At 36.3% G+C, this 26,780-nt stretch overlaps 1 protein-coding gene across 1 annotated transcript in view; it reads right to left on the reverse strand.

Annotated features, from left to right (window-relative positions):
- Positions 1-514: 514 nt before the first annotated feature.
- The window catches only part of KYNU (kynureninase), a 115,617-nt gene continuing 89,351 nt past the window's right edge, over positions 515-26,780 (reverse strand). Inside the window, exons 11-14 of the mRNA XM_080670354.1 lie at positions 13,080-13,132; positions 11,201-11,286; positions 3,391-3,621; positions 515-1,706 (exon numbers count right to left, since the gene is read on the reverse strand). Of these exons, the coding sequence (XP_080526480.1) occupies positions 1,572-1,706; positions 3,391-3,621; positions 11,201-11,286; positions 13,080-13,132 (505 nt within the window). The 3' untranslated portion in view covers positions 515-1,571. The remainder of the gene's footprint in view (positions 1,707-3,390; positions 3,622-11,200; positions 11,287-13,079; positions 13,133-26,780) is intronic.

The raw sequence follows: 26,780 nt of genomic DNA on the forward strand, positions 1-26,780 counted from the left end.
TCTGTTTCTTAATAAGGACATAGTGCTGATCATGCTTTAAATGATTTGTATATATAATTAGATATAATTTTAACATGATTAGCATGAACTATTTTAGAACTTAAGCTTATAAGTATTTTCATACACCTTCCCTTACTCAACCTCCTAATTAAGACCCATGAGATTTTTCTTTCATAGTGTCATCTGTTTGTCTTTTATAGAGGTCACAGTTCTTAATTATCTATTTACCTGGGTATTTATGATTACTGTCTGTTTTTCCCACTAAGCTGAAATGTGTTCCCTGACAGCTGAAACCATGTCTGCTTTGTTTACCACAGTGAGGTTTAAAGAGTTTCTTCCACATGGGGTTGTACATGGTTGAGGTTTAAGGTTTTGAGAACTTCCCCATCTGTGAAGATAAATTTTTCCAAAAGCTGGAGTGGGAAGCTTTACTAAAGCAATTCTGCAACCACTCAACTAAGATAACATAAAGAGAGCAGCACAATACATAGTACATTCTTGATAAACATCAGTACTTGCTGGTGTTGTTGGAATTCTGCATCTTTTTATTTAACTCAACATCCAAATGGTTGTCCAAGTTAATTTCATTAAAATTTGTTTCAATATGGAAATAATTATGTCATAGTCACTCTTTCTTGCTGAGAATATATATAAATGTAGAAGTTTGTCAATCCATGAATAGTGATTATGGTATCAACAAGGGCCCAAGAGTGGGTGGAAAAATCAATTTAACAAGTTTCAACCAACATTTGTTGTAATAAGATAGAATAATAAATATCAGAGCACAGGTAAATAATTTATGAACCTTTGGTTTTTGCTATATATACCACTTTTAATTCAACGTAAGGTGCTATCTATTCATTTTGAGAAGCATGCTAATGTCAAGGATGGTAATGGGAAAGAATGGCCAATGGCAATTGTAACAAGCAGTTGATTGAAAATTGATAGACTTTTCTTTCACAGATGTTAAAATATTGTTAAAAATTGTGTGTTAAAATAAGGTCTCTTCACACATAAATATAGGTCTCTGTTTTTAGATATATTTCTTAGTGTGGATTGTGGCCAAAAATATTTGAAGGCCACTGCTCTAGAAAATGTTTTTTTCTGTTCCTTAGATTGGAGCTGGATAGAATATTGCAAAATCATACATATATCAGATGGTTCAACTATAGCTCTTATAAGAAAGTCTTTGGGAAATTTAAGTTAACGTGATATTTAGAAAATTGACACAAAAATTTAACATATATTATGACATTGTCAGTCAATGAGAAATTAAACCAGTAATAATATTTCACTGACCATGAACTGTAACAGCTAACCAAGACTCTGTACATAATATTTAAACCAATGAAAACCTTGATTCACAAAACACCAAGAAATTGGACAGACATTTAGATTCCTCAGGGACATTGACTCTTAAAAGAATTATGCCAGATTTTTTTGTAAAGTATGCAATTCATTGTCAGTTAGGTGTAATTAGTTTTTTTTTTTCAACATTTCCAATGATTAAAACTTGAATAAAAATAATAAAACAATCACAGCAGCTTTCAGTATTATTTGCTTAATTTGTTCTAAACACCATTATGTTTTCTTTCTGCAGCCTCAAGTGCAGAACTGAGCAGATTGATAAATTTATAAACATCGTGGAAAGAATTGTAGAGAGGAACTGGAGCCACTCGGATGCCATTGGGTTCCCGCTTGTCACACTGTGGGGGGAAAATAAAGCCACGACGGTGTCAGCATTATTCTCATAATGAAAATCTGTGTTCAAGATGAACTTACATGAAACAGTCATAGTGATTTCCCTAAAACTTACTATATAAGCATTTTTTTACCTTAATGAAAATATATTGTTTCTATGTTATGTAAAACTCTCTTCTTAATTATAATTAAACCATTAGTGGGCTGTTACATGAGTATCCAAAAGCACTTTTCTGAAGTCCATTTAGGTCATCTTCTTTAAGCATTCAACAGAGCATATGTATGATTCGTCTGTGGGAGACCCTGGAGAGCCGGGAATCTTGGACACATTTAAATGAATGAGAACCTCACACTATCCTGGAGAGTTCCAGTCAATTATCCTTACATTTATTTCTCTAAGCCCTAATCTTGCAGGTAAGGACTTGGCTATATTCCTGATGTGCACCTTGAGAAGAAAGATTCATTTGATGTGAACCCAGAGAAAGAATTTATCTGCCCCGTGGTCAACCAAGGGCCCAAATTTTATGAATTACAGTCTAGTGTCATTAGCTGATGGGCTCCTCACATACTCTGTACATGGAGAAAACCTCAGATTGAACACTTAGCTTGTTTATGCCATCTGAGTCAACAATGGTGGGGAAACCATGGTTTCATCTTTCTACCAACAGACTGAGACCTGCCCCAATTTGTATCCTTATTTTAACTATACTGACCAATCACAACTGCACAATTGGATACCTCATTTAAATAAAATGGACATAATTGGAAACCTGGGTGAGAACTTTCATTATAAAAGGTGGCTTCCCCTTTGTCCAGGGTTGTTGAATACAATTTAGGTTGCTATTTAAACTTGTGTTCCCAGGCTGTATCTCCTTTTGCTCAAATAAGTCTTTTTATTATTTGTTACAGTCTAAAATTAGTTTGGGTTTACACTGGGAATGCTGAAATGTTATGAAATGGGTCCAGACAATTTGGCTTAGCCTGAAGATCACTAGAACTATATTAAGAAATACCCACTGCAGGCTAGACAGCATAGTAAATGGTTCGTATGTGTTGGTCCATTTCATTCCCATACCAACTTTTTGAAGTAAGTATACATTCACACCCCAAAACAGATGAGAAGTCTCAGGCTAATACATGTTAACTTTCCCAAGAGCACATGTCTTGGTCATAGGATTTGCAGGGCTGATATTCTGATTGGTGCCTCCAGAGTCTGCGGTGGTGACCTCTTCTAAAGGTTTGGAGGGCTACATGAGTGGAGCAGTCCCTAGACTGCATTATCACCACTTTCCCCTGAAATTATTCTCTTAACACCTATTAGTTCCTTTCAAGAGACTAAGAAGGTCACTTTGGCCCAATGGTTAAAAAAATTATTTCATACAATGTTAACACTCCTCAGATGAAACAATAGTTGCTGCTCAAACTGTAATAAAAGTGAATAAATTACATAAAACGGTACTTTTTATCCAAAATTTGTGGTTTCTTCTTTTTTATCAGAAATGACAGATCTCTGTGCCCTTTAATTAGCAAGTCCTGAATACTGACTTAGTTGGCACTTAATTTATCCTCAGTAACTGACTGATTGATGTGAAATTACATGCACCAGTGAATAAACTAAAGAATCCAAATTTTCCCCCTAACATGCAACCCCTAGAGAAAACCAGGTAGCAAAGCAAGAGATATACTTACAACCACTCCTCTTTTTTCTAGTTCTTGAAATATAGATTTTATTGGAACGGAAAATGTTAATGTTAACTGGCAGCCGCGTTCCTCTATACGGGATGGAGTAATTATGTTCACCACTGGTGTCTTGGTTTCTGCTCTGTCTTTACCATAGTAGTGCTTGATCAGGAATTCCAGATAACCCGTGAGCAAAACAGACTTTTTCCTCAATGCTTTCATGGTTGCTTTCTTAAAGATCTGTAGAATGAGAAACAGATTAACAACATTTTGTTTTTTTACAAAGAAGCAAAAATTAATTGCAAATCTTGCATAAAGAAGGAAATCACCACTTTTAACCTCTCCAAAAACCATCCCATTTTAAATAGTCGTTTTGTAAAAATGTGTCCTCTGTTAAATCCTTTGCCATCAAGAACTGAATACAAGTTTCTATACCAGAAAAACTGCAAAAATGCCATTTAAACAATACTTGCAAAAGAAAAAAAAAGGTGATGTAATGTTCCTTCAGAATTATTTAAATTAGCTTAGAATAATTACTATAAGTATCCCTTTATAAAGGAGTTGAAATATCATAAAATTCAAACACTTTCTCCAAAACCATCATAATCAAGAAGACGTTTTCTCTTCGGATATGAAGTTTGTTTGGTCCACAAAACAATACAGTAAGAGCTAAATGTGCATGCCTATGTGGAAGGTAACGTTGAAAATATTATTTACAGTTGTTTGACCAAGTCCTGAATCTCCTCCAGTTTAGCAGTAAGAAAACAAGCAAGTTTTATCAGACAGAGAAGCAAAAATGTTACACAATACATTTGTTAGTACTAAAGCCTTGGCCTTTTTTGCCCTTCTCTCCCCCACCCCCGCCCCCCAGGTTTTTTTCTTCTTTCATCACTTTTGTCCCTATTATACTCTAGTATGGTCTGAAAACACTGCAATTTCCTGCCTGAGGTGTCTTATATTAAGATGAGTGACAAGGGCACACAGTAACTGGTGTTGGAACATTAGAGGTCAGAACATACATGCTTTTCTAGCTTATCTCTTAAGGTCAAGTAGAGTTTAGAAATATATCCTCCCTATAAGAGCTGAATGAACTTCTAACAGAGTGTGATGCACAGGCCTGCCACTTTCTGTCCCTTTACTCTATCAGGTTATGCCACAGAGCAAAGACAGGGTCATTCAATGGTATGTAGACTTCATAAAGTCTATGAAAACACTAATTTCTGTATATATGTGTGGGCCCGCATTCTAATAGGAGTAAACACTTTAGGCATACATTTTCTTCCCCTTCATTGCATGGAGGGTATAAATTTGGCTGAAGAAGAGGAATGGAGTTGTATTTTTTTTCTTTCAACCTTTTCTTTATATTACAGACAATGATTTTAAAAAACCACAATTCATACCAATCTAGACTTAACATCCAAAGCTCTCTCATCCAGAACCATGTATCTGATTGTTACTTGACATTCTAATTGGATACATGTATAACAGGCATTTCTATCTAAACATATTCAAAATTGGGATTCCCAATATTCCTCCCAAAGTCACCTTCTCCTGTAGCCTTCACCACCTCAGTTTCTGGCAATTCCCTCCCCACCAGTTTTTCAGGTCAATCACTTTGGTATCATCCTTGACTCCTTTATTTTCCAAACAACTCCCACAAATCCATCTGCAAAACCTGGCAGCTCTACCTTTAAATGATATCTGGAATAAGACCACTTCTGACTACCCACTTTACCTTGTTTCTAGCCCAAACCACTCATCTCTCAAGCAGCATAGAATGCTGTCTCCCTGGCCACCCAGACCTCACAGACTATGCCTGCAGCCTGGGAGATCAGCTGCAAGGGGAAGCCAACGTCTTTGTTTCAGAAGGAATCTGAGGTCCCAGTGCAAAGAAGATAGTCATCCCCCCCTTATTCATGGCTTTGATTCCCACAGTTTCAGTTGCCCATGGTTTCAGTTGCCCCCCTCAACCGAAGTCTAAAAATTAGATTAAAAGTTCCAGAAATAAATGATTCATAAGTTTTAAATTGTGCACCATTCTGAGTAGCCTGATGAAAATCTATTGCATTTCTGCTCCATGTCTCCCAGGCTGTGAATATCCCTTTGTCCAGTCTCTCCACACTTTGTGCCCTCCCACTGAGTCACCAGCGTGGTTATCAGATCAACTGGCATGGCATGGCAGTGCTTCTACTCAAGCAAGTCTTACTTTCTTCATAATGGCCCCAAATTGCAAGCGTAGTAATGCTGGCAATTTGGACATGCCAATGAGAAGCTGTAAAGTTTGTCCTTTAAGTGAAAAGGTGCAAGTTCTCTACTTAATAAAGAAAGAAAAAAAAAATCTTTGAGGAGGTTCCTAAGACCTATGGTAAGAATGAGTCTTCTATCTGTGAAATTATGAAAAAGGAAAAAATTATAAAGAAGGGTGAGTATAGAACAATGAAATATTTTGAGAGAGACCACATTTGCATAACTTTTATTACAGTATACATTGTTATAATTGTTCCATTTTATGATTAATTATTGCCATTAATCTCTCACTATGCCTAATTTATAAATTAAGCTTTATCATATATATATACTAGAGGCCTGGTGCACGAATTCATGTATGGGTGGGGTCCCTCGGCCTGGCCAGCGATCGGGACCATCTTGCCCAGTGCTGATCAGGGCCAATCAGGCTGGCCGGCCGCGGGGAGGGACTGTGGGAGGTTGGCCAGCCACAGGAGGTTGGCTGTGGGAGCCCACTGACCACGAGGGGGCAGTTCCTGCATTGAGCGTCTGCCCCCTGGTGGTCAATATGCATCATAGCAACTGGTCATTTAGTTGTTTGGTCACTTAGGCTTTTATATATGTGTGTGTGTATATATATATATATATATATATATATATATATATATATATATCATAGTATATATGGAACATGATATATACTATGTTCCATACTCTCTGTGGTTTCAGGCTTCCACTGTGGGTCTTAAAATGTATCCCCTGTGGGTAAGGGTAAACGACTATATTCTTTAGGACTCAGGTAACCCCGGTTACATGGAGTCTGATAGGAGGCATTTCTTGTGTAAAACAAAATGTAACACATCTGGCACAATGAGAACTCCATGAAGGAACATATCCAAGTTGTTGTGTTTTATAAAATATATTTCTATTGATTTCAGAAAGAGGAAGGGAGAACGAGAGAAACATCAATGATGAGAGAGAATCATTGACCAGCTGCCACCACTGGGGATTGTGCCTGAAATCCTGGCATGTGCCCTGACCTGGAATTGAACCATAACCTCCTGGTTCATAGGTGGACACTCAACCACTGAGCCCAGTTCAAGAATCAGCATTCTCACAGAGGCAAGGTGCAGCCCACCAGTGTTTGATTCTCAGGTTTGGAATATAAAAATATGAGAATAATCTTTCCAAGCTTCTCTTTGGATATTAATAATTATTTGAGGAAAACTTTATTAATAAAAAATTCTGGAAAATTTCCTGGTTCTGATATGGGCCCAATAAGATACAGATGGGGGCAATGTTAGGAGTAGTACTTTTAATGATATTTCATTTGTGTTTGTAGGTTAGCAAGACTTCGGGGAATATTACTTAAGCTCATAGTTTTTTATAGAGGCTTTGGTCTTGCAAATTTTTCTTAATAACTAGAAACCATTTTTTTAACAAATATCTCAGTGTTAACATGCTATTGCTCTTCGTTAACAATAAAATAACTTATATCTAAAACTGTTTTCCACCTTACCACCACAGGTGCATTCTGAAGCACTATAAAATTCTTTTCACAGAGTGTAAATGTCTCTGCTGAATCCTCACATCAAAATATTAAGAGGGGCTAATAGGAGGAGTTAACAAAAAAAGGGAATAAAATATCTCTTTCCTTCTTGGCTTCTGATCATTTCTGTGCTTTCAGTACAGAGGAAGAATATTTTTTAATAGAAAAAAATGAAAAGTGTAATTTGAAAGTACTCAGCTTATAACAGAATTCTTGGCAGTTTCATCTACTTGTTTTTGTTTTTGTTTTTTTCTGAGTAAAATGAATTCAAAGTTAGATAAGTTTAAATAGGAAAAATAAGCATAAGCATGATGTTTTCAATTGTCATGTTTTTCTCTTAAATTCTTAAAAATGGCTCTCTGATAGCTTTTTGAGGAAATACAAAGTAAACTTCATCTGACTTGCCATGTATTTTATTTGAGTGCTCTAATTTTTATTTTGAAGCTATTTATTTCATTTTAAATTTATGTACTGAAAGGTTCTAAAAATTTTTATATATTGCTACATACAAATATGACTTTTCAAATTACAATATGAATATTATTTCAGTTCAAGTTAGTAATTGAAAATTGAGGAGACCTCAGAACTACTCTGGTTGAAACATTTTTACTTAGAAATTGAGGTAAATCAATTAACGAGTAGTTGTCACTTGTGTAAGCCACACTTTGTGTCCCCACAAGGGGTGCAGTACTTGCCAACCAGTTCCTACTCTAGTCCTCTTTGCCTTGACCCACAATATTTTTAAAGTATCTATAATAATAAAAGTATAATATGTTAATTAGACAGGACAGCCGAATGACCTTACGGACATCATTCCAGATGTCCTTCCGGACGAAGCCGAGGCAAATGCGGTTAGGGGCGATCAGGCAGGCAGGCAGGTGAGTGGTTACGGGCAATCAAGCGAGTGGTTAAGGGTGATGAGGCAGGCAGACAAGTGGTTAGGGGTGATCAGGCAGACAGGAAGGCCAGTGGTTAGGAGCCAGTGGCCCCGGACTGGGGGATTGGGCCTAAACTGGCAATTATACATCCCCCGAGGGTTCCTGGATTGTGAGAGGGTACAGGCCGGGCTAAGGAACACCTCCCCACCTCGTGCACAATTTTCGTGCAAGAGGCCCCTAGTTGTATCAATGATTAAGAAGCAGCAATATAAAGAAAATGACAGTTTGAAACTGACTATAAGGTGCTATTTTAATAGTATAATTAAATGTACATAATTATAAACAGTCATTTTAATCCTTTGCTTAAAATTCTTATTGTAACCCTGAGATCATGCTCATGTGCATTGCTTCTTAAATATATACTCTCTCCTGCAGTTGGCATTTGACTATGTGGAATATTTTTCGAAAGGGAAGTAGAGAAAACAAACAAAAGTAGTTTGATTCAGGTATTTATTTATTTCAGTTACTCAAACTTCAATTACCTATCTTCCATATGCAGTAAGTTCTAAACAAATAAGTTAAGTCCTGACATGGTTAACTTACTGGTGCTTATTCACATGTCAAACTCAGAATCATCTAGAAAGGGGAACATTGTAACATTAGGTAGAGAATGGAAAACAATGAAATGTATTTGTTTGTAATTTCAGAATTTTGCAATTTATAATGTGGAGAAAGAGTTTCAAAAGAATACTTTCATCAACCTAAGGTTTGATTACCTACATATAATTTCCTTTAGGTCATTGCCTCAGCATTGAATGACTTCAGCAAGGTACTTCTAAGAGGCTCCCGAGAAGTACTCAGGTGATAAGAAGCTCCAGAGAAGTGTATATACCTCTTCTGGTGGCTCTTAGGTCCCTTTGCTGGGTTTAAACTTAGATGGTAAAGGAAGAGATAAATCAGTTTTCCGATTCCAGCTGAGAATAGAAGCTTGTCTGAGGGACTATAATACACTATGGTAGGAAAGTACTGGTAGGGAAAGTTCAGAATCGAACTCTTGCCCTGGCAGAGGGGTGAATACTGCAATAGCCCACCCTCCGCAGAGAAAATACCAGTGGAGAGTCTAAAGAAAATTTCTAGATATGGCTGAGAAAGATAAGAAAAATAAGAGGAAGTAACTTTAAATACTAGTTTTTTTTAAGGTATGCCTTGGTAGCTTTTTTAAGTATTGTAATTCATCTTCTCCCTGATATAAACTGGCAAGTAAGCAAAACATTTTGTTTTGAAATGTTTAACAGAAGTTTTTCTCTGAATGACTTTTATAAAAACAATTAAAATATCATTATCTAATCTGCTAAGCCGATTCCCTCCAAAATTTATCACCAACAAAAATCTTGTTTACTGAGTTCATTTCAACCTAAAAAAAAAAAAACTGAGAACAGCGCAAGTTCCATCTAGTGGTCAAACTGAGAACCTGCTCTTTAAATTAGGATGAAATGAAACTAGCTGATTTACCAGGATTTAGTAGTGAAGTTGCATAAAATTAGAGGAACTTGACACTGCCTCCCAGTGGCCAAAATGAGAAACTGCGATAATTGTTCACAGATTCCTAGAATTTTAGGTTTAGAAGAGACTTTGGAAGTGTTTCCAGTGAATCCAGAACACGATTTCCTAAAATATCACAAACTATTTTATCTTCAGATGATTTAAAATTTTTGAAAATAAAATTTTATTTGAATAGCTATTTGTTTAAAATCTCTATTAAAAAGTATATGTATACTTAAAATATATTTTACTTAAATGTGTGTATGAATGTATATTTACATAATATATCTATTTATACTGCTATTGTGCATTATAAATTATTAAAACTATATTTACTTGAATAAATTTAGTCTCACTCTGAAATTAATTAATATTTGAATAATTAGTTGGAATATATAGATAGGTAGAAATACATAAAAATTATCTAGATATATTGAAATAGAAAGATAGATAGACATGCAGATCTAGGAAAACAAACTGGTTCCTTGGATATTATTATTTAGGGTAAGACTAACTTTATTTTAAGTAAAAATATGAATGAATTTAAAGAAAAATATTTAGCCAGTAAGAGTAGAGATTATATACATGACTATAATGGCATAGATCCCCAATTTTAACAAAATTTACCCTAACTCATGAAACAACCTTACCCAATCTTTGTTTTGCTCTGACTATTCATATATATATATACACACACACATATATATACACTAGAGGCCTGGTGCATGAAATTCATGTGGGGGGGTTCCCCTTGGCCCAGCCTGCACCCTCTCCAATCCGGGACCCCTCAGGGGGTCCGGATTGTCAGACATCCCTCTCACAATCTGGGACAGCTGGCTCCTAACTGCTCACCTGCCTGCCTGCTTGATTGCCCCTAGCTGCCCCCCCTGCCAGCCTGATCACCCCTAACCACCTCTACCTGCTGACCTGATCGCCCCTAACTGCCCTCCCCCCCCGGCAGTCTGGTCACCCCATGCAGCCTGCTGTTCAGTCGTTTGGTGGTCCCTCACTGCCCACCTCTGCCGGCCTGGTTGCCCCACGCAGCCTGCTGTTCGGTCGTTACTATGATGGAGTCCTGGACAATTTGCATATTCCTCTCTCTCTCTCTCTCTATATATATATATATATATATATATATATATATATATATATATATTCCCTCCTTAGTCTTCCTAAAACTTTGTCAGTTCATTGATTCACAGAACTAGAAAGACAGAGTCCCCTGTAATCACAGCACTGTCTGGCACACAGCATTCTCTTAATAAATAAATGTTGAATGATTTAATTAATTGAGACTTAAATATTGCAATAGAAGATTAAGTAACTCACTCAAGTTCACACAAATTGGAAGTGGAACTAAAAGTACTACTCCCCAGGTGTGTTACATTTAACATCTACTAAGTGCCAAAAATGTGCCAATCATCCTGCTAGGGACTGGAGACACACATAAAAGGTAATAATTCACATAAAGACACATCCTAAAGGTGAACACCACCCTTTGCACAATGTTTGTGCACAGAGCACGTTATAATCTTGTTGATTAGCAGAGAAAGTACTACAACATGTCACAATCAGGTAAAGAAAAAGGTAAAGATATGGGAAGGTTGGCATACAGATCACTTACCTCTAAACTAGCCTGTAAAGAACAGACCAACAATATGGGAGGATTTGAAATTCTAAATCCATTGGCTCCAGGGATCAACTGCAATTCTGAAAAATTCATATTATGTCATTTTAATAGAATGTATCTTAAAAATTATCCTTTATGGATTTTTTTCAATGACAGAGTAGTAGAGAGAAAAAGAATTGAATATTTATATCCTTAAGATTTCTGAGATATTTTAAGAGAAAATCTGTGGACCTAAAAAACTGGCACATTTTCCATTTACCTATAATGTCTATCTCCCCTGCCTCCACCTTCTTAGGAAACTACCAAACACTAGAGCTCTTAGACACAAGATAAAAATAGTCTCTTCTAAAAGCTTTTCTGGACCCTGTCTTCTGCCATTCCCAAGCCCGTATTCCTTGTTCTGCTTCATGCTATGTTCTTTCATTATGAAACCAAGTCAATGAGTGGAAGACATCAGGATTTAAATGACTGTAATCATAATGCTGCCCAAAGGCAGACATATCAAATGAAATGACCTATGAAAGTGACTTTTAACATGAGGTCAAGTGGCTTTTCTTAGGGAAAAAGGGGAAGTTAAAAAAAATAATCTGCCTAAGTATGATATGTTTAAAAGGTGAATTAATATAAGATATTATCCTAATCAGAATTAATTAGATTGAAAGTTAAATCCAATAGAGTGAAAATTGCTAGCTAGAGACCTAATTAAAACTAAGACAGACTAAATAAACTTTAGAATATTCTGGGTATTTCGAGATTCATCTAATCCAGGGTTAGACAAGCTATGTCCTGTGGGCCAAATGTGGCTCACCACTTGTCTTTATAAATAAAGTTTTATTGGAACACAGCCACATCATTCATTTGTGCATATCTATGACTACTTTAGCATTACAATGGTAGAACTGAGTATTTGCCACAGTGACAGTATAAACCAAAAAGCTTAAAATAACTCCTGTTTTATCCTTCCCAGAAAAACTCTGCTGCCTGATCTAATCCACCTCCCTCATTTACAGATAAGAAACCTAGCACAAAAATTTAAGTAACTGGACTGATAACAGAGCTCATTATTTCAGAAGCCAAGATAAAATATAGTTTTCCTGATCCTCTGCATCTTGGTTTTTGTGAATTTGCTTAAAATACTATCTCAGGGTTGGACGTCAACTAAATGATCAAGTTTGTTTAAGTGAACTCTCACAACATTTGCAAAGCTTTCTGTATTCCATGTGATGGAAGAATAGAGTCATTAAGGAAAAGAAACAGGGCAGTACACCCCTGTGCCTGCTGTACTCTCATTTCTACCTGCTGAGGTTTAACTGCTACTGTTCAGTAAGTGGCAAAACTACAAAAGGAGGAAAAGGTGGAAGAAGAGAAGATAAAAATGAAATAACACTGCTATTTGCTATTTGGTTTAAATTTGTCTTTACCCTCAAACCAAATCCTGAAATAGATATTATTCACATTAAATATGTGAGAAGAAAAATTCCAAGATAACATAACTTGTGCAGCATCACAAAATTACTAAGCAGCAAAGTGGGATTGACACCAAAGTCTCTCTGGGTCTGACTCCAAGCCAAAAATCCCTCTTGTCCTCACTGCCTGATGTTTCCGGTAGTCCATTTGATGAGATCGGATCCTTTATGCTAGATTTCACCTCCTCTTATCTCCCTACAAAGGGATAGACTCAACATCGTGCTGAAATCTATAAACACTTAGTCTTACACTCTGGAAATGTCACTTCTTATTTTAAAAATGTTTAGTGGCATTTTCAAAGTGCATTCTCCAGGAGGCATGTATATTACATGTCATACAAAGACTGATGAAAATTGAAATAAAGTTAAAATAAAATGACTTGTAAAGTAAAATGGAGTACACTTACTGTTATCCATTTTAAATCTGGTGCTGAGTTCATGACCAAACCATCCCACTAACCTAAAATATAAATAACAACATTAGATACTTTGGTCTACAAAAATAACCACAATTAATATAGAAATCTATGTATGGCCTGCATATTGAAACCATTTATGATACAAGTTATCAAATACTTGAATATATTGATATCTTAAAGCCATTCATATTCATAACCATATCAAGACTAAGGATTAAATCAACTTTTCATATAACCAGTTATATTGTTTTTGTAAAGAGCTATATTTAATTACCTTTTTCATATTTAAAATAAAATTAAATGAACAAAAATGTTTAGCTTTTAAAATTTTTAAACAAAGATAAAAGCTCAAAAAAGAAAAGCATTAAAACAATATATTTTACAATAAAACCCCTAAAGAGAAATGGTATAAAAAAGCATATAATAGTTGAAAATTTTTAAATAATTTTCTAAAAAATTGGTTACTTTCATATTTTAATTATAGGAAAATTATATGAATGTGTAACAGGTGGAAAAGTACAAAATAGTTTAAAGAAAAATACAAAATTTGAGGAAGAATAATAAAATATTCCTGGTAGTAAGTTGTGTCTAAATAAATTTTTAACTTTAAAAAGGCTATAAAATAGTGAATAAGTAAAACAATAGAAACTTAATAAAATAATATTCCATAAAATGGAAAATTGCCAACTAGAAATGCAGGAATAGGATTGATTATAGTTTGACAACAGAAAAGGAAAAAAATGAGCTTGCAGAAATCAGAAAGAAATTAGAAAAAAAAAGAGAAGAATTTGGAAGGAATGCAAGGATGTTAGGAACTAGAATACATCAAGGGACAGAGAATAGCTGTGAGAAAAAAATAAAAATTTAAAAAAAGATTTAAAATAGTTTAGGGAGAAAATCCTATGTACTAAAACCCTAACATGCAAATCGACTGAACTGTGATTTGCCGGCCGGCGGACATCCCTAAGCCAGCAGGCGAACATTTCCCGAGGGGTCCCGGATTGTGAAAGGGCGCAAACTGGGTTGAGGGACACCACTCCCCCAGTGGACGAATATCGTGCACTGGGCCTCTAGTAATGAATATAATAGACAAAACAGTTCTATCATCACCAGAGTGAACTTCCAAAGAACAGCAAACAAACAGAAAAATTTTTAAAAATGGTATAATTCTCCAGACCAGGTGTGGCTCAGTGTTTGAGCCCCCAACCATGAACCAGGAGGTAGCAGTTCAGAGCCTGATGAGCATGCTTGATCACCAGTAGGGGGCGTGCAGGAGGCAGCCTATCAATGATTCTCTCTTATTGATGTTTCTATCCCTCTCTCCGTCTCCCTTTCTCTCTCTGAAATCAATAAAAACATATTTAGAAGATGAAATAAAACCTGGAGGCATGTTTTAAAAGGATCCTCTTAAAAAAAGTTATAATTCAAGACAATTTTGATGAAATCAAAACTGATTTAAATCTACATATTGAAATAAATACAAAATTGTCTGAAAGACTTGGGAGAATTAACCTAGAGCGGTTAATTTAATTTATAGTTTATTAAAGTTAATGGATTTTAAGGATGAAAAAACAAACAAACAGAACTCTGTTTGCAAATAAAAATGGTGAAGATAGAATAAAGGAAAAAATATCAGCGTGGCTTCAAATTTATCTAATGCAACCATTTATTGACAGAGAATAATGAAGAAATACCTGTATGATACTCAAAGAAAGAGAAAGAAAACATAACATACAAATATTAGGTTTGGATAAGGCAAACTGTATAAAGGTTATTGGTATTGATCAAACAAGAGTTCAGCTAATGTTTTTTCCATAAACTCTTCTTGAAAATCTGCCTAAGAGTGAACTTAAGTCAGTCGAGGTGACTAGGGAAATTATGACAAAAAGATGTTTGATGACTATTGAATGTATTTAATTATAGAACTACGAATAAACAAATGTGGAGATAGCACATAAATAAAATGTTACATGATAATGTAAAAATAACTAACAAAGTAGGGGGAAGTAATTTCACTGCATAATCATCTATAATTTAAACTTGATAGATCAAGTAATAGAAGTACAATCAGATCTAAAAATACAAAGTAAACACCAAGAAAGTAAACATTGACTAAATCATGGGGTAATGAGAGAATAGGCAGAGGAAGAGAAAACCTGCTAACTCTATTGTTGCTCATGAAAGGGAACTAATTGAAAAAGGTAAAATTTTAAATTAAAATCTTGAATATCAGAAAAACTAATTAAAACTAATAAATAAGCCTTGGCCAGTGTTTCAGTGGTTAGAGCATAGGCCTGAGCATGGAAAGGTTGCAGGTTTCATTCCCAGTCAAGGGTGTGTACCTGGGTTTCAGGCTCAATCCATGGCCTTGGATGGGTAGCATGCAGGAGGCAACCAATCTCTTTTTCTCTCTCTCTCCCCCCTCTCTTTCCCCCCCTTTCCTCTCTTTTCTCTCTCCCACACTTCCACTCTCTCTGAAAATCAATGGAAAATATATCCTTGGGTGAAGATTAACAACAATAACAAAAAATAATGTACAAAAATAGCAAAACAAACCTCATATTGAAAAACGTTAAAAAGTTCTAGAAGCATAAAGTATATCATTAAATTAAGACCAGACAGCTGTCACTGCAAATGCCAATGAGTTTAATTAATGTATTAAAAAACAAAGCTATCATATTTTACTAGAAATCAGAGACTGTTAAAATAAGTGATTCAGAAAGAAAAATGATGAAAGTGGGTTGGGGTAGGGAGTGGAGGGTGGAGGTGGAAGAGGGCATAGAGGGAATAAATGATGATGGAAAATATCAAATTAAAAAGAAATATAAAAAAACAAAACAGAAGGCTGAGCAAAAGTAAAAATGGAAAATGCAAAGCAAATCAAATGTGGATGCAATATTTATATCACACAAGAAGGAATTCAGACCAAAAAAGGAATGAAATTATTTAAATAAGGACATTTTGTAATGCTAATTAAACAAATTCAAAATAAAGATAAAACAGTTATGAATTTCTAGACATTACATAACAGGGCAGCAACATTCATAAATTAGACATTACAAAAGCTACAAGAGTGATAGAAATATTCTGTGTTAGAAGCACTTTATTAACCTGAGTTTATGAAAGATCAAGTTGACAAAAATATCAATTAAGAAGGCAAATCAAATTGACAAATGTTTAATGCTTTGCTCTGAAATAAAGACAGCTTTTTTAGAAGTGCTCATAAAATATTAATTAAAACTAAATACAAAAAACTTAACATTTCCAAAGTGGATAAATTGTTAAATATATTTCTTATTACAATGCAATAAAACTAGTAATTAATAAAAAATTCAGAAAACAAAAAGACTCAATTACCATTAAAATAAAATTTGTCTCAAGGTACTTTTAGAATCAAACCGAATTGATAGAATTTTTTAAAAGATAATTACTCTGCTACACCCACAAGCCACGCCCACAAGCCATGCCCACAAGCCAATCAGGAGCAAGTATGCAAATAAACCCAACCAAGATGGCTGCAGCCACGGAGAGAGCAGGAGGGAGGCTTGGGTTTCCCCAGCAATGGAGGAAGCCAAGCTTTCCGCACAACCAGGCCAGCCCAGGCCTCCGCTTAAGGCTACAAAGTTTCAATTATAGAAGATACATAAATCCCAACAGAAATGGCTGCTGCCATAGAGTGAGCAGAAGGCTTGGCTCCACTCCAGGCTACAAAGTTTCAATGGTAGAAGATAAATAAACCCCAGATACCAGGGCCTTTGCTTGGGTCACTGGGGGGCGTGGCTGGCCTGCAAACCACCACAGGCCCCTCACTCAGGCCACCCCATGCCCCAAGGGAACCCCCACCCTGATCCAGGACATCCTTCAGGGCAAACCAGCTGGCCCCCACCTGTGCACCAGGCCTCTATCCTATCTAATGAAAGAGTAATATGCAGATTGACCATCACTCCAACACACAAGATGGCTGCCTCCATGTGGTCAAAGATCCTGCCCCCATGTGGACACAAGATGGCCACCACAAGATGGCCAGTAGGGGAGGGCAGTTGGGAGGGACCAGGCCTTCAAGGGAGGGCAGTTGGGGGCAATCAAGTCTGCAGGGGAGGGCAGTTAGGGGTGACCAGGCTGGCAGAGAAGGGAAGTTGGGGGCAAACAGGCTGGCAGGGGAGCAGTTAGACATCAATCAGGCTGGCAGGGGAGTGGTTAGGGGGTGATCAGGCTGGCAGGCAGAAGCAGTTAGGGGCAATCAGGAAGGCAGGCAGGCGAACTGTTGGGAGCCAGCAGTCCTGGATTGTGAGAGGGATGTCTGACTATATGGGCAGTCGGACATCCCTCAAGGGGTCCCAGATTGGAGAGGGTGCAGGCTGGGCTGAGGGACATACACCCCCGTGCACGAATTTTTTGCACCGGGCCTCTAGTAGTTAATAACTTCAGATTTCAGATCAAGAAATTTTAGTTAAACTGACCAATAATAAGACTAAAGAAGTTATAAAGAGCATAAAAATAAATTGAAATAAAACAGTAGTGTGCAATTAATAAAGGTTAAAGCTGAAATTAATTATCAGAAAACAAAATAATAGTTACATTAATACGTAAGTAAAAATGTTTGTGCTGGGGAGGGGATACCAATTAATTGAGAATATAAAAGACAGTATATCTATAAAAATGAAATATTATGGGGAAAGATAATCACAATAAAGGGAAAAGTAAGAACATCATAAAGGCTAGATTGCTGTAATCAATTATAAAACCTAGATAAAATGGATGATATTCTAAGAGAATATTTATCCAAATTAATTCCAAAAGAGTAAGAAATTTAAAACAAGAGATTTTAATAGAAGAAATGAAGAAACATCTGAAACACCTAAAATTTATGAAAGAATATGAACTGATAGGGAAAGTCTATCAACTCTTTTCAGAGTAGATAATTCCAATGCTATTTAAACTTTTCCAAAGCATAAAAACAAACAAACAAGTAGATGGGATACAGGAGGGAGATATTTCCATTATTTTCAAAACCAATATATTAGTGTCATACTAGGTTAGAATTGCACAGATAAACAACAAGCCAATATGACTTAAGAATATTAATAAAAAAAAGCATAAAAAGAGATTCTAACAGCATATTAAACTATTAATGTGTTATGAAGAGTATATTTCATTTACAGATTACAAGAATGGCTCTATATTAGCAAATTTATTAATATATAATTAATTATAGTAATAAAGCTAAAAAGAAAATCATAGAATCATCTCTCTAGGATTACCTGCAAAAACATATTCAACAATCTGCAACTATTCTGAATTAAAAGAAAATCTTAACAAAATAATAATAGGCAAACACTTATTGAAATGAAATATCTATGTCCTGAAAATCAAACTTGGACTTAATGGAGTAACACCAAAGGTGGTTACAATAATATTAGATTTTGCAGTTACAAAAATTGAAAAAGAGAAGTAAATTACCACTACTTTCACATTACATAATTTAATATCTGATATAAGCAAAAAGATTAATTAGTAGCCTGGTAGAAAATATTAGAAATAAACATCTGAAATTTAAAACTGCTCCAAATATATTACCAAGAAATGTTCCAGACCTACATGAAAAACATTTTAAACACTCCTGAATCTGAATAACAAAAATACTTGAATGACATTCAAAATCAAGAAAAATGCAAATTCTCCTCAAATTGATGTATAAATTTAATATGATTCCCAACAAAAAAGTACATTTTTTAAATTTGGTGCTAGACAAGCTGATTCTAACATCATATGGAAATATATATCATACTAAGATTCCTAAAAAATAAGAACAATGAAATTGAATATTTCTGTAAAAATTACAATAGCAAATTTTCAGAATCAAAACATTGTGGCATGTGTTAACAAATCAATTAATATGTAATTGATTGTATTAACAAAGCTAAAAAGAAAGACATATGATCACCTCAATAAACTAATGAATCATAAGAGAAAAATTTTTCCAAGCAACAACCTACTTTTAAAAAAATCATTTGCAACTTATGTCACAAGAGGTTAATCTTCTCAATATGAAAATATCTAAAGATCAATAATACTACTTTTTGTAATACTTTAAACAATAAAAAACAAATAAATAAAATTAATTAAAATAATAATGCAAAAATAACCACCCAATAAAATGACCAAAAGATGTCACTAGATCATAAAGAAAAGAAAAATTACTTTTAAAAGTTAAAAAGTAATGTAAGAAAAATACAAATTAAAACTATACAGTTACCCCAGTGCACCTCTTAGATTGGCAAAATTGAAAAGTTTGATTATGAACTCTCTTGGTATTAATGGGGATAAAGAGTAACTCACATATTACAGTGTGAGTATAATTCAGTGCACATCTCTAGAGGACAAATGAAAAATAGCTATAAAAGTTACAAATGCACATATATTTTCACCTAGCATACTCACTTCCTGAAATTTACTCACCAGAATTTGTAAAAGCATGATGTGAATGATGTATCAGTATGGTCATTGTATCCCTGTTGTTTTTTATTTTTTTATACTTGAAATCACTTCCTATTTTACATAATTATATTTTTAAATTACAATTTACATTCAATATTATTTTGTATTAGTATCAGGTATGTATTGCCTTTAGTGAGAATCTGAGAATAAAAAGAACCTAAAATTCCTTCAATAGGAGGCTGATTTTATAAATTATGATAAATTATTTTAAATCTACATAATAAAATACCATTTGGTTGTTGAATTAAAAGTGAATGAGGAAAAGTTCTATGTTCTGAAAGGAAATGATTACAAGAAACATGAAAACAAAAAAATAAATATGTAGAATAAAATATATAATATCTATTATGCATATAAATAATTACCTGCTTATTTTCTTTTCTTCCTCAACTAGAATGTAAGCTCCTGAGGTCAGAGACTTATCTCTGAGTGTTTTCGGAAGAGTGTTTGTAATGTGGGTGATGTGATGTGTAATGAACAGTCAATCAGTAAAGAATTGGTTAGAGCAACTGAACCAGGCAGGCTCTTTCGAGGGAGCAGAGCAGAAGGATGAGTGTATTCTAGCAAATGAGAAAGGAAAGGGTGTTCCAGGTAGTCAAAGCAGCATATGCAAAGGCCCAAAGCTAAGAAAGGGCAAGGCTCTTTGGGAGCTAATGCCTTTCCCAAGGTGGACTACTCCATGTTGTATAACGGACAATTATGTCAACCATTTTAGATGAAGCCAATATGTATTGAAGAGGTATTATCTGAAATTTACTTAGCATTTTAAAACTTGTTTTTCTTTTTTTTTTTAAATATATGTTATTGATTTTTTACAGGGAAGAAGGGAGAGGGATAGAGATTTAGAAACATTGATGAGAGAGAAACATGGATCAGCCGCCTTCTGCACACCCCCTACTGGGGTGGGCCTGCAACCAAGGTACATGCCCTTGACCAGAATCAAACCTGGGACCCTTCAGTCCACAGCCTGACACTCTATCCACTGAGCCAAACCAGTTAGGGTAAAACTTGTTTTTCTTTTTAAAGTACCTCATCAAAACTGAAAATAAATTGTAAAAGCATAATTGTCAAAGACATAATTTTTTTTAATCCTCACCCAAAAATAATTTTTCCATTGATATATTTTAGAAAGAATGGAGGAGAGGAAGGAGGAGAAAAAAGAGAGAGAGAGAGAGAGAGAAACATCAATGTGAGAGAGACACATGTATTGGTTGCCTCCCACACACACCCCAACTGGGGCTGGGGATTAAGCCTGCAACCAAGGTATGTGACCTTGACTGGTAATCAAACCCATGCGTGACCCTTCAGTGCTCAGGCTGACGCTCTACCACCTGAGCAAAATCGGCCAAGGCAAATATATCATTTTTTAATGGCTAGAATACAAGTCACAACTCTCTCAAGTCTAATGTGAATTCATATAATGTTTTTATCTCTGTGAATGGGGTAAACTGAAAGAAAAAACTTATGACACAAATTTTGTATGAGATGCTGAAGTTTATCATAATGTAGATCTACTTTGAAAAACATTAAGAATTAGTTCAAAACAGTTATAACAAAATACCTGAAACTTTTCTGGTAGTGATTTAAAAAAGCCATGTACACTAAAAAAATATTGAACTTATTATATTGTGTAGAAGAAAGAAAGAACTTACTTATTCTATTAGAAACTAGAGGCCTGGTGCATGAAATTTGTGCACGGGTAGAGTCCCTAGGCCTGGCTGGGGATCAGGGCCAATTGAGGCCTTCTGGCTGCTGGCCGGGGCCTTCTTTCATTCTGCACCACCCCCTGGTGGTCAGCACATGTCATAATGAGCAATTGAACTCCTGGTCTCCTGGTTGAACTCCCATGGGAACAATTTGCATATTAGCCATGTATAAATATATATATATATATATATATATATATATATATATATTCAGAACTTTTCTAAATTACATATTTACATATTGAAATATGTATCTATTAAAAAAAAGAATTTGAATTATGGCTGCATACATTCCAACTGAAATAATCATTAGCTTTATGAAGTTTTACATAATTATAATTAACACTAGAGGCCCAGTGCACAAAAATTCATGCACTTGGGAGAGTTCCTCAGCCCAGCCTGCATCCTCTCATAGTTTGGGACCCCTCAGGGGATGTCCGACTATGGCTTAGGGCAGGGGTGGGCAAACTTTTTGACTCGAGGGCCACAATGGGTTCTTAAACTGGACCGGAAGGCCGGAACAAAAGCATGGATGGAGTGTTTGTGTGAACTAATATAAATTCAAAGTAAACATCATTACATAAAAGGGTACGGTCTTTTTTTTTTATTTCAATAGTTTTATTCATTTCAAACATTTTAACAAGAAGAATGTAAACACTAATTATTATAATTTGAAACTTCAAAAAATGGAGGAATCATAGCACAATAACATACCTTATATTGAAGATGGCAAAGGCAAAATAAAATTGCCTAACAAAGGAAAGGTACAAAAGTCTTCCAAATTATGCCCGGGACGTAGATGTAGATGGCAATGTAGACGGGGTTGAAAGGTTTTTGGTCTTTAACACATCAACTTCAGTGGGAACAGTGTTGTTGGTCTCCTTTTTAGCTAATGCTCTGATACTGTGCTCTCCAGGGGCGTGTCTCCCTACATCACCACAATAACGTGTCTACGCATTCCCAGGGTGATGTCGGGGGACGGGTCCGTGGGCATTACAAGGAGCCTCTGGAAGATTGAGAGGTTGTTCCTTCTACTGAATGGGCGGATATAAATCCGCCCACTCAGAAGAAGGAGCTGCAGCCGTGTTTCCCGACGTTACCATGTTAACACTGCTGCTGGTGAAGGAGCGGAGGGGAGAGCAAGAGAACCCTCTGCTCTTTCGGCTCCGCAGGCTGGATAGAACAGCCGAACAGGCCGCATCCGGCCCGCGGGCCATAGTTTGCCCACAGCTGGCTTAGGGGTTCCCAGCAGGGAGCGGGCCTAAGCCACAGTCCAACATTCTTAGCGCTGCTGAGGAGGCAGGAGAGGCTCCCGCCACTGCTGCTGCACTCACAGCCATCAGCCCAGTTTGTGGCTGTGTGGAGCTCACCCTGTGGGAGTGCACTGACCACCAGGGGGCAGCTCCTGTGTTGAGCGTCTGCCCCCTGGTGATCAGTGTGCGTCATAGCGACTGGTCCTTTCCTGGTCATTAGGGTCAATTTGCATATTACTCTTTTATTATATAAGAGGATAATACTTTATCTGTATAGATGTCTACTTTCACTTTAAAAACACTCAGGGTAAACTTTATTTTAAAAGTCAACTTGTCAAATATTTCAAGAGTTAACTTTGCAAATATTTTTAGAATTGTTTGATGTTTAGATTGATAGCTATATGATGGCGTTTGAATAGTCTGTAGGAAAAAAGCATAGGAAACAGGATATATCTCAAAGTGGAAAAAATACAAAAGGCAATTCCTCAGTTACGGCAAAAACATTTATTTGGCATTACTCTAAATTCCACTCAGGCCCCTGAGTTTATTTCAAAGAGCCCATCAGTGATTTTCACATTTTTTTGAAATTGACATTTTATCTAAACTATACTATTTACTCCTAGTAAATTGTAAATTTTCAATTCTATATGACTTAGTCCTATCCATCCCAAAAATCTTGCTTTGAGGGAAAATATTTTGGGTGGTTTCATGTATATTCTCAAAAATCTACGATTATTTTTCAGTAATTCTACATATTGCCACCTTTGTCTCCATTAAAAAGGGAGAGAGAGAGAGAAAGAGAGAGAGAGAGAGAGAGAGAGAGAGAGAGAGAGGAAAAAAAAGAAAAAACCTACTGAGGGAACAAGAAGGAATAGCCTTCACATAAGTAAATGAACACATATCTAACTTCACATTTAGCATATCCCTGTGCCTCCAGGGAACATGAAGAAGTTTAGAAGTGTTAAGAGGTTACTGTTTAGTCTTCATCCAGTCACCAGTCATGAAATATATAACATTTGAAAACTGATCAGATTTTCAGTTGTATACATTGATACTGTGAATAATCATCAAATAGCAATTCTTTGTTTAGCTCCATGAGGATTTTGTATGATGTCCCTGATCTCCTATACTTCCAACACACATATAGACTATGTGGACTAATCCCTCACCACCACCTCCCTTTTTCACTCTTATTTTTCTTTTTTTTTTGTGCTATACTATTTGATCCTAAGTGAATTCTGATTATTTAAAAAATTGTTTACTAAATTTCTAAATGTACACTTAATATTGAACTTCAGAATTATTGCCAAATGATTGTTCCAGAATAAAGTATTAAATCTGATTAAAAACTAATGGTCCAGTTTAGATCCTGTTCCTGCTACCTATGCTCTTTTGGTCACACATTAATTGCCAGTTTCCCCTGACCTGAAAATTTTATGGATTTAAGGACAATTACTGATATAATATGCTTTTGGGGGGGGGGGAATTTTAGGGGTAGTAAAATCTTAGAAGATATTAAGAATTTTTCACATTATCTATACTAATAAAAGGGTAATATGCAAATTAGACTGGGAGACCTTTCGGATGTCTTTCCAGACAAAGCCATGGTGGCGGAGCCGAGGCAGAGGCAGTTAGGGGTGAGCAGGCTGGCACGGGTGGCAGTTGGAGGCAAGCAGGTCGATGGTGGGGGGGGGCAGTTGGGTATGATCAGGCCAGCAGGGGGGCAGTGGGGGTGAGCAGGCTGGTGGTGGGGCAGTTGGGGATGATCAGGCTGGCAGGGGGGGTCAGTAGGGGGCCATCAGGCTGGCAGGTAGAGTTGTTAGGAGCGATCAGGCAGGCAGGCAGGTGAGCAATTAGGAGCCAGAGGTCCTGTATTGAGAGGGGGATGTCCGAGGGGTCCCAGATGGGAGAGGGTGCAGGCCGGGCTGAGGGACAATCCCCATACATGAATTTCGTGCACCGGGCCACTAGTTTACGAATTTCCTACAACTTTCCTCTTCTCCACAGTGAATCAATAAATGTCCTTGCTTCAGGGTCCTTTGTTAGCTGGAGACCACTATAGATAGTACCAAAACTCTTTTTAGCTTAGAGTTCCAAAATGAGCTTCTGAAACTTATAAGACTTCTCATTTGCAATAGACAGACATTTTGCAATTCTAGTTGTCATGTGTCTCATATAGCCGAGCATGAAGTTTATGCTGTAAATAGCAAAAGGAAAAGAGAAGAGGAGAAACAATGAACCTACCCCATGAATAACGTCAAGTTTTCTCATGCTAAGGACAGAGAAGCTTTAAAAATGGGAGGGAAAGATTGGATTCAGCTTTCCTACTACTGAGCCCGCTGCACTCCCTTCCCCCAGGTGAGTCCTAAGGGATGGGAGCTGAGGATGTTAAAAGGTCATTTGGGAACTTCAGGTGTGTTTGGGAGGACCTAATGATAAAAATTGCTGGAGCCATGAATGCTCAGCCTTCTGAGGCAATGCAAAGGGGTTTGTATAGAATCCCTCTATGCCACTTTGGTGCCATAGTCTTCATGTAAAAATGTTAGCAGAATGGACCTGAGATAGCACCTCAATTTATAACCTGGAATTATACTAACCCAAGAGACCCAAGAGAGTATTCTGAGATTCCCAGAGAAGGGAGCAGAAGTGACGGAGAAACTCATCATCCCCAATGGAGATGGAAGGATGGGATAAAAGGCAAGGGGCCATGGCAGTTCCACAAACATCTCAGAACATGCAGCAGTAGAGAACAGGTGGCCAAAGAGGTGCCAGGAACATTGTCACGGGTTCCAGGAGATGGCTGTGAGCCAGATACCTCTCCCTTACCTATGTCTGAGTGCCCTGTACATCATCCATCCTTGCCACCTTAGATGCCATCCTAAGAGGAAAAGGACAAGAAAAGAACTCTGTACTGACAGAGCTCAAACTATGAGTTTACTGAGAAAAATCACAAAAGTTACTAAGAAGTTGCAAGACTGCATTTCCTGTATAAAATGGCTGTGACATTATAAGTTGACAGATAAAAGTGAAGAAAATGAAAGCCACCTAAGTTTATGGCCTGACAACATTTACGTATGCAGCTTTAAAAAATCACCATATTTCTGGGAAAGAAAAAAAAGGCAACATGTTTCTCCCCCCATTTTTTAATGGGATCAAAACAAAAAATGAGACAATAGTTTTGATGCTTTTTTCTTATTTAGCAACTTTTCTTTCATTTTTGTATATTCACTAAAGCACTAGTTGATTTTTTTTAAATATTTTTTTAAATTTATTTCAGAGAGGAAAGGAGAGGGAGAGAGAGATAGAAACATCAATGATGAAAGAATCATTAGTCAGCTGCCTCCTGCACACACCACACTGGGGATGAAGCCAATAACCCAGGCATGTGCCCTGACCGGGAATTGAACTGTGATCTGGTTCATAGGTTATTCAACCACTGAGCCATGCCGGCCAGGCAGCACTTAGGTATTTATCATTTCGGTTTGTGGTATTAAAAATTCAAGAGTATGAGTTATGGTGAATCCTGGGTATAGCTAATAGAAACATCAAAGACCTAGTATGCAAATATGGCATCATAAGAGGAAGTGATAGCTTATAATTGAATGTACTGATGACATGTTCATAACGCAAATATGATAGAAACAAGTAACTCCATGAAGAAAAACATGTGTTAATCAAAGAGGGGAAAAAAGAAAACAACAAAAACTAGAAGCCAATTGTATAACAGAAGTCAAGGCATCTTTTTCTTATGCTTTATTTACTGAATCTATAAAAATTCAGATAACTTTATATCTGAAAAAGTACAAATATAATATAATGATTGCTCTAAACTTGTCTACCTCATTAGTTGATGATGATATGCCTCAATTGCATTTATTCACTAAAGAAATTATATTTTGTTATCCAACAGCTTAGCACAAAGGACCCTGGAAGACCAGCCCTTAGACTAGCCCCTTTGGAGATTCTAATTGTCTACCATCCATCACCCTCCAGCATCACATCATATGACCTGGATGGAAATTACATAATCCCATAGAACATTTCAGAGTGGTCTGGCTAATTAATTTTTTTATCCTCATGCCAACAGGGAATACAATTTAAAAGACATGGTGAGCTAAGCTTTTGCACAGTGAATTGCCAAGAGAAAAAGGATGGAAACTAAGATGCGTTTCCTGGGAAATATTAGGAAACACAAGACAGGTTAGTTTCGTGTTACCTCACTTAATCTTTGC

Source organism: Plecotus auritus, assembly GCF_963455305.1.
Source record: "Plecotus auritus genome assembly, chromosome: 5".
Classification (NCBI taxonomy): Eukaryota; Metazoa; Chordata; class Mammalia; order Chiroptera; family Vespertilionidae; genus Plecotus; species Plecotus auritus.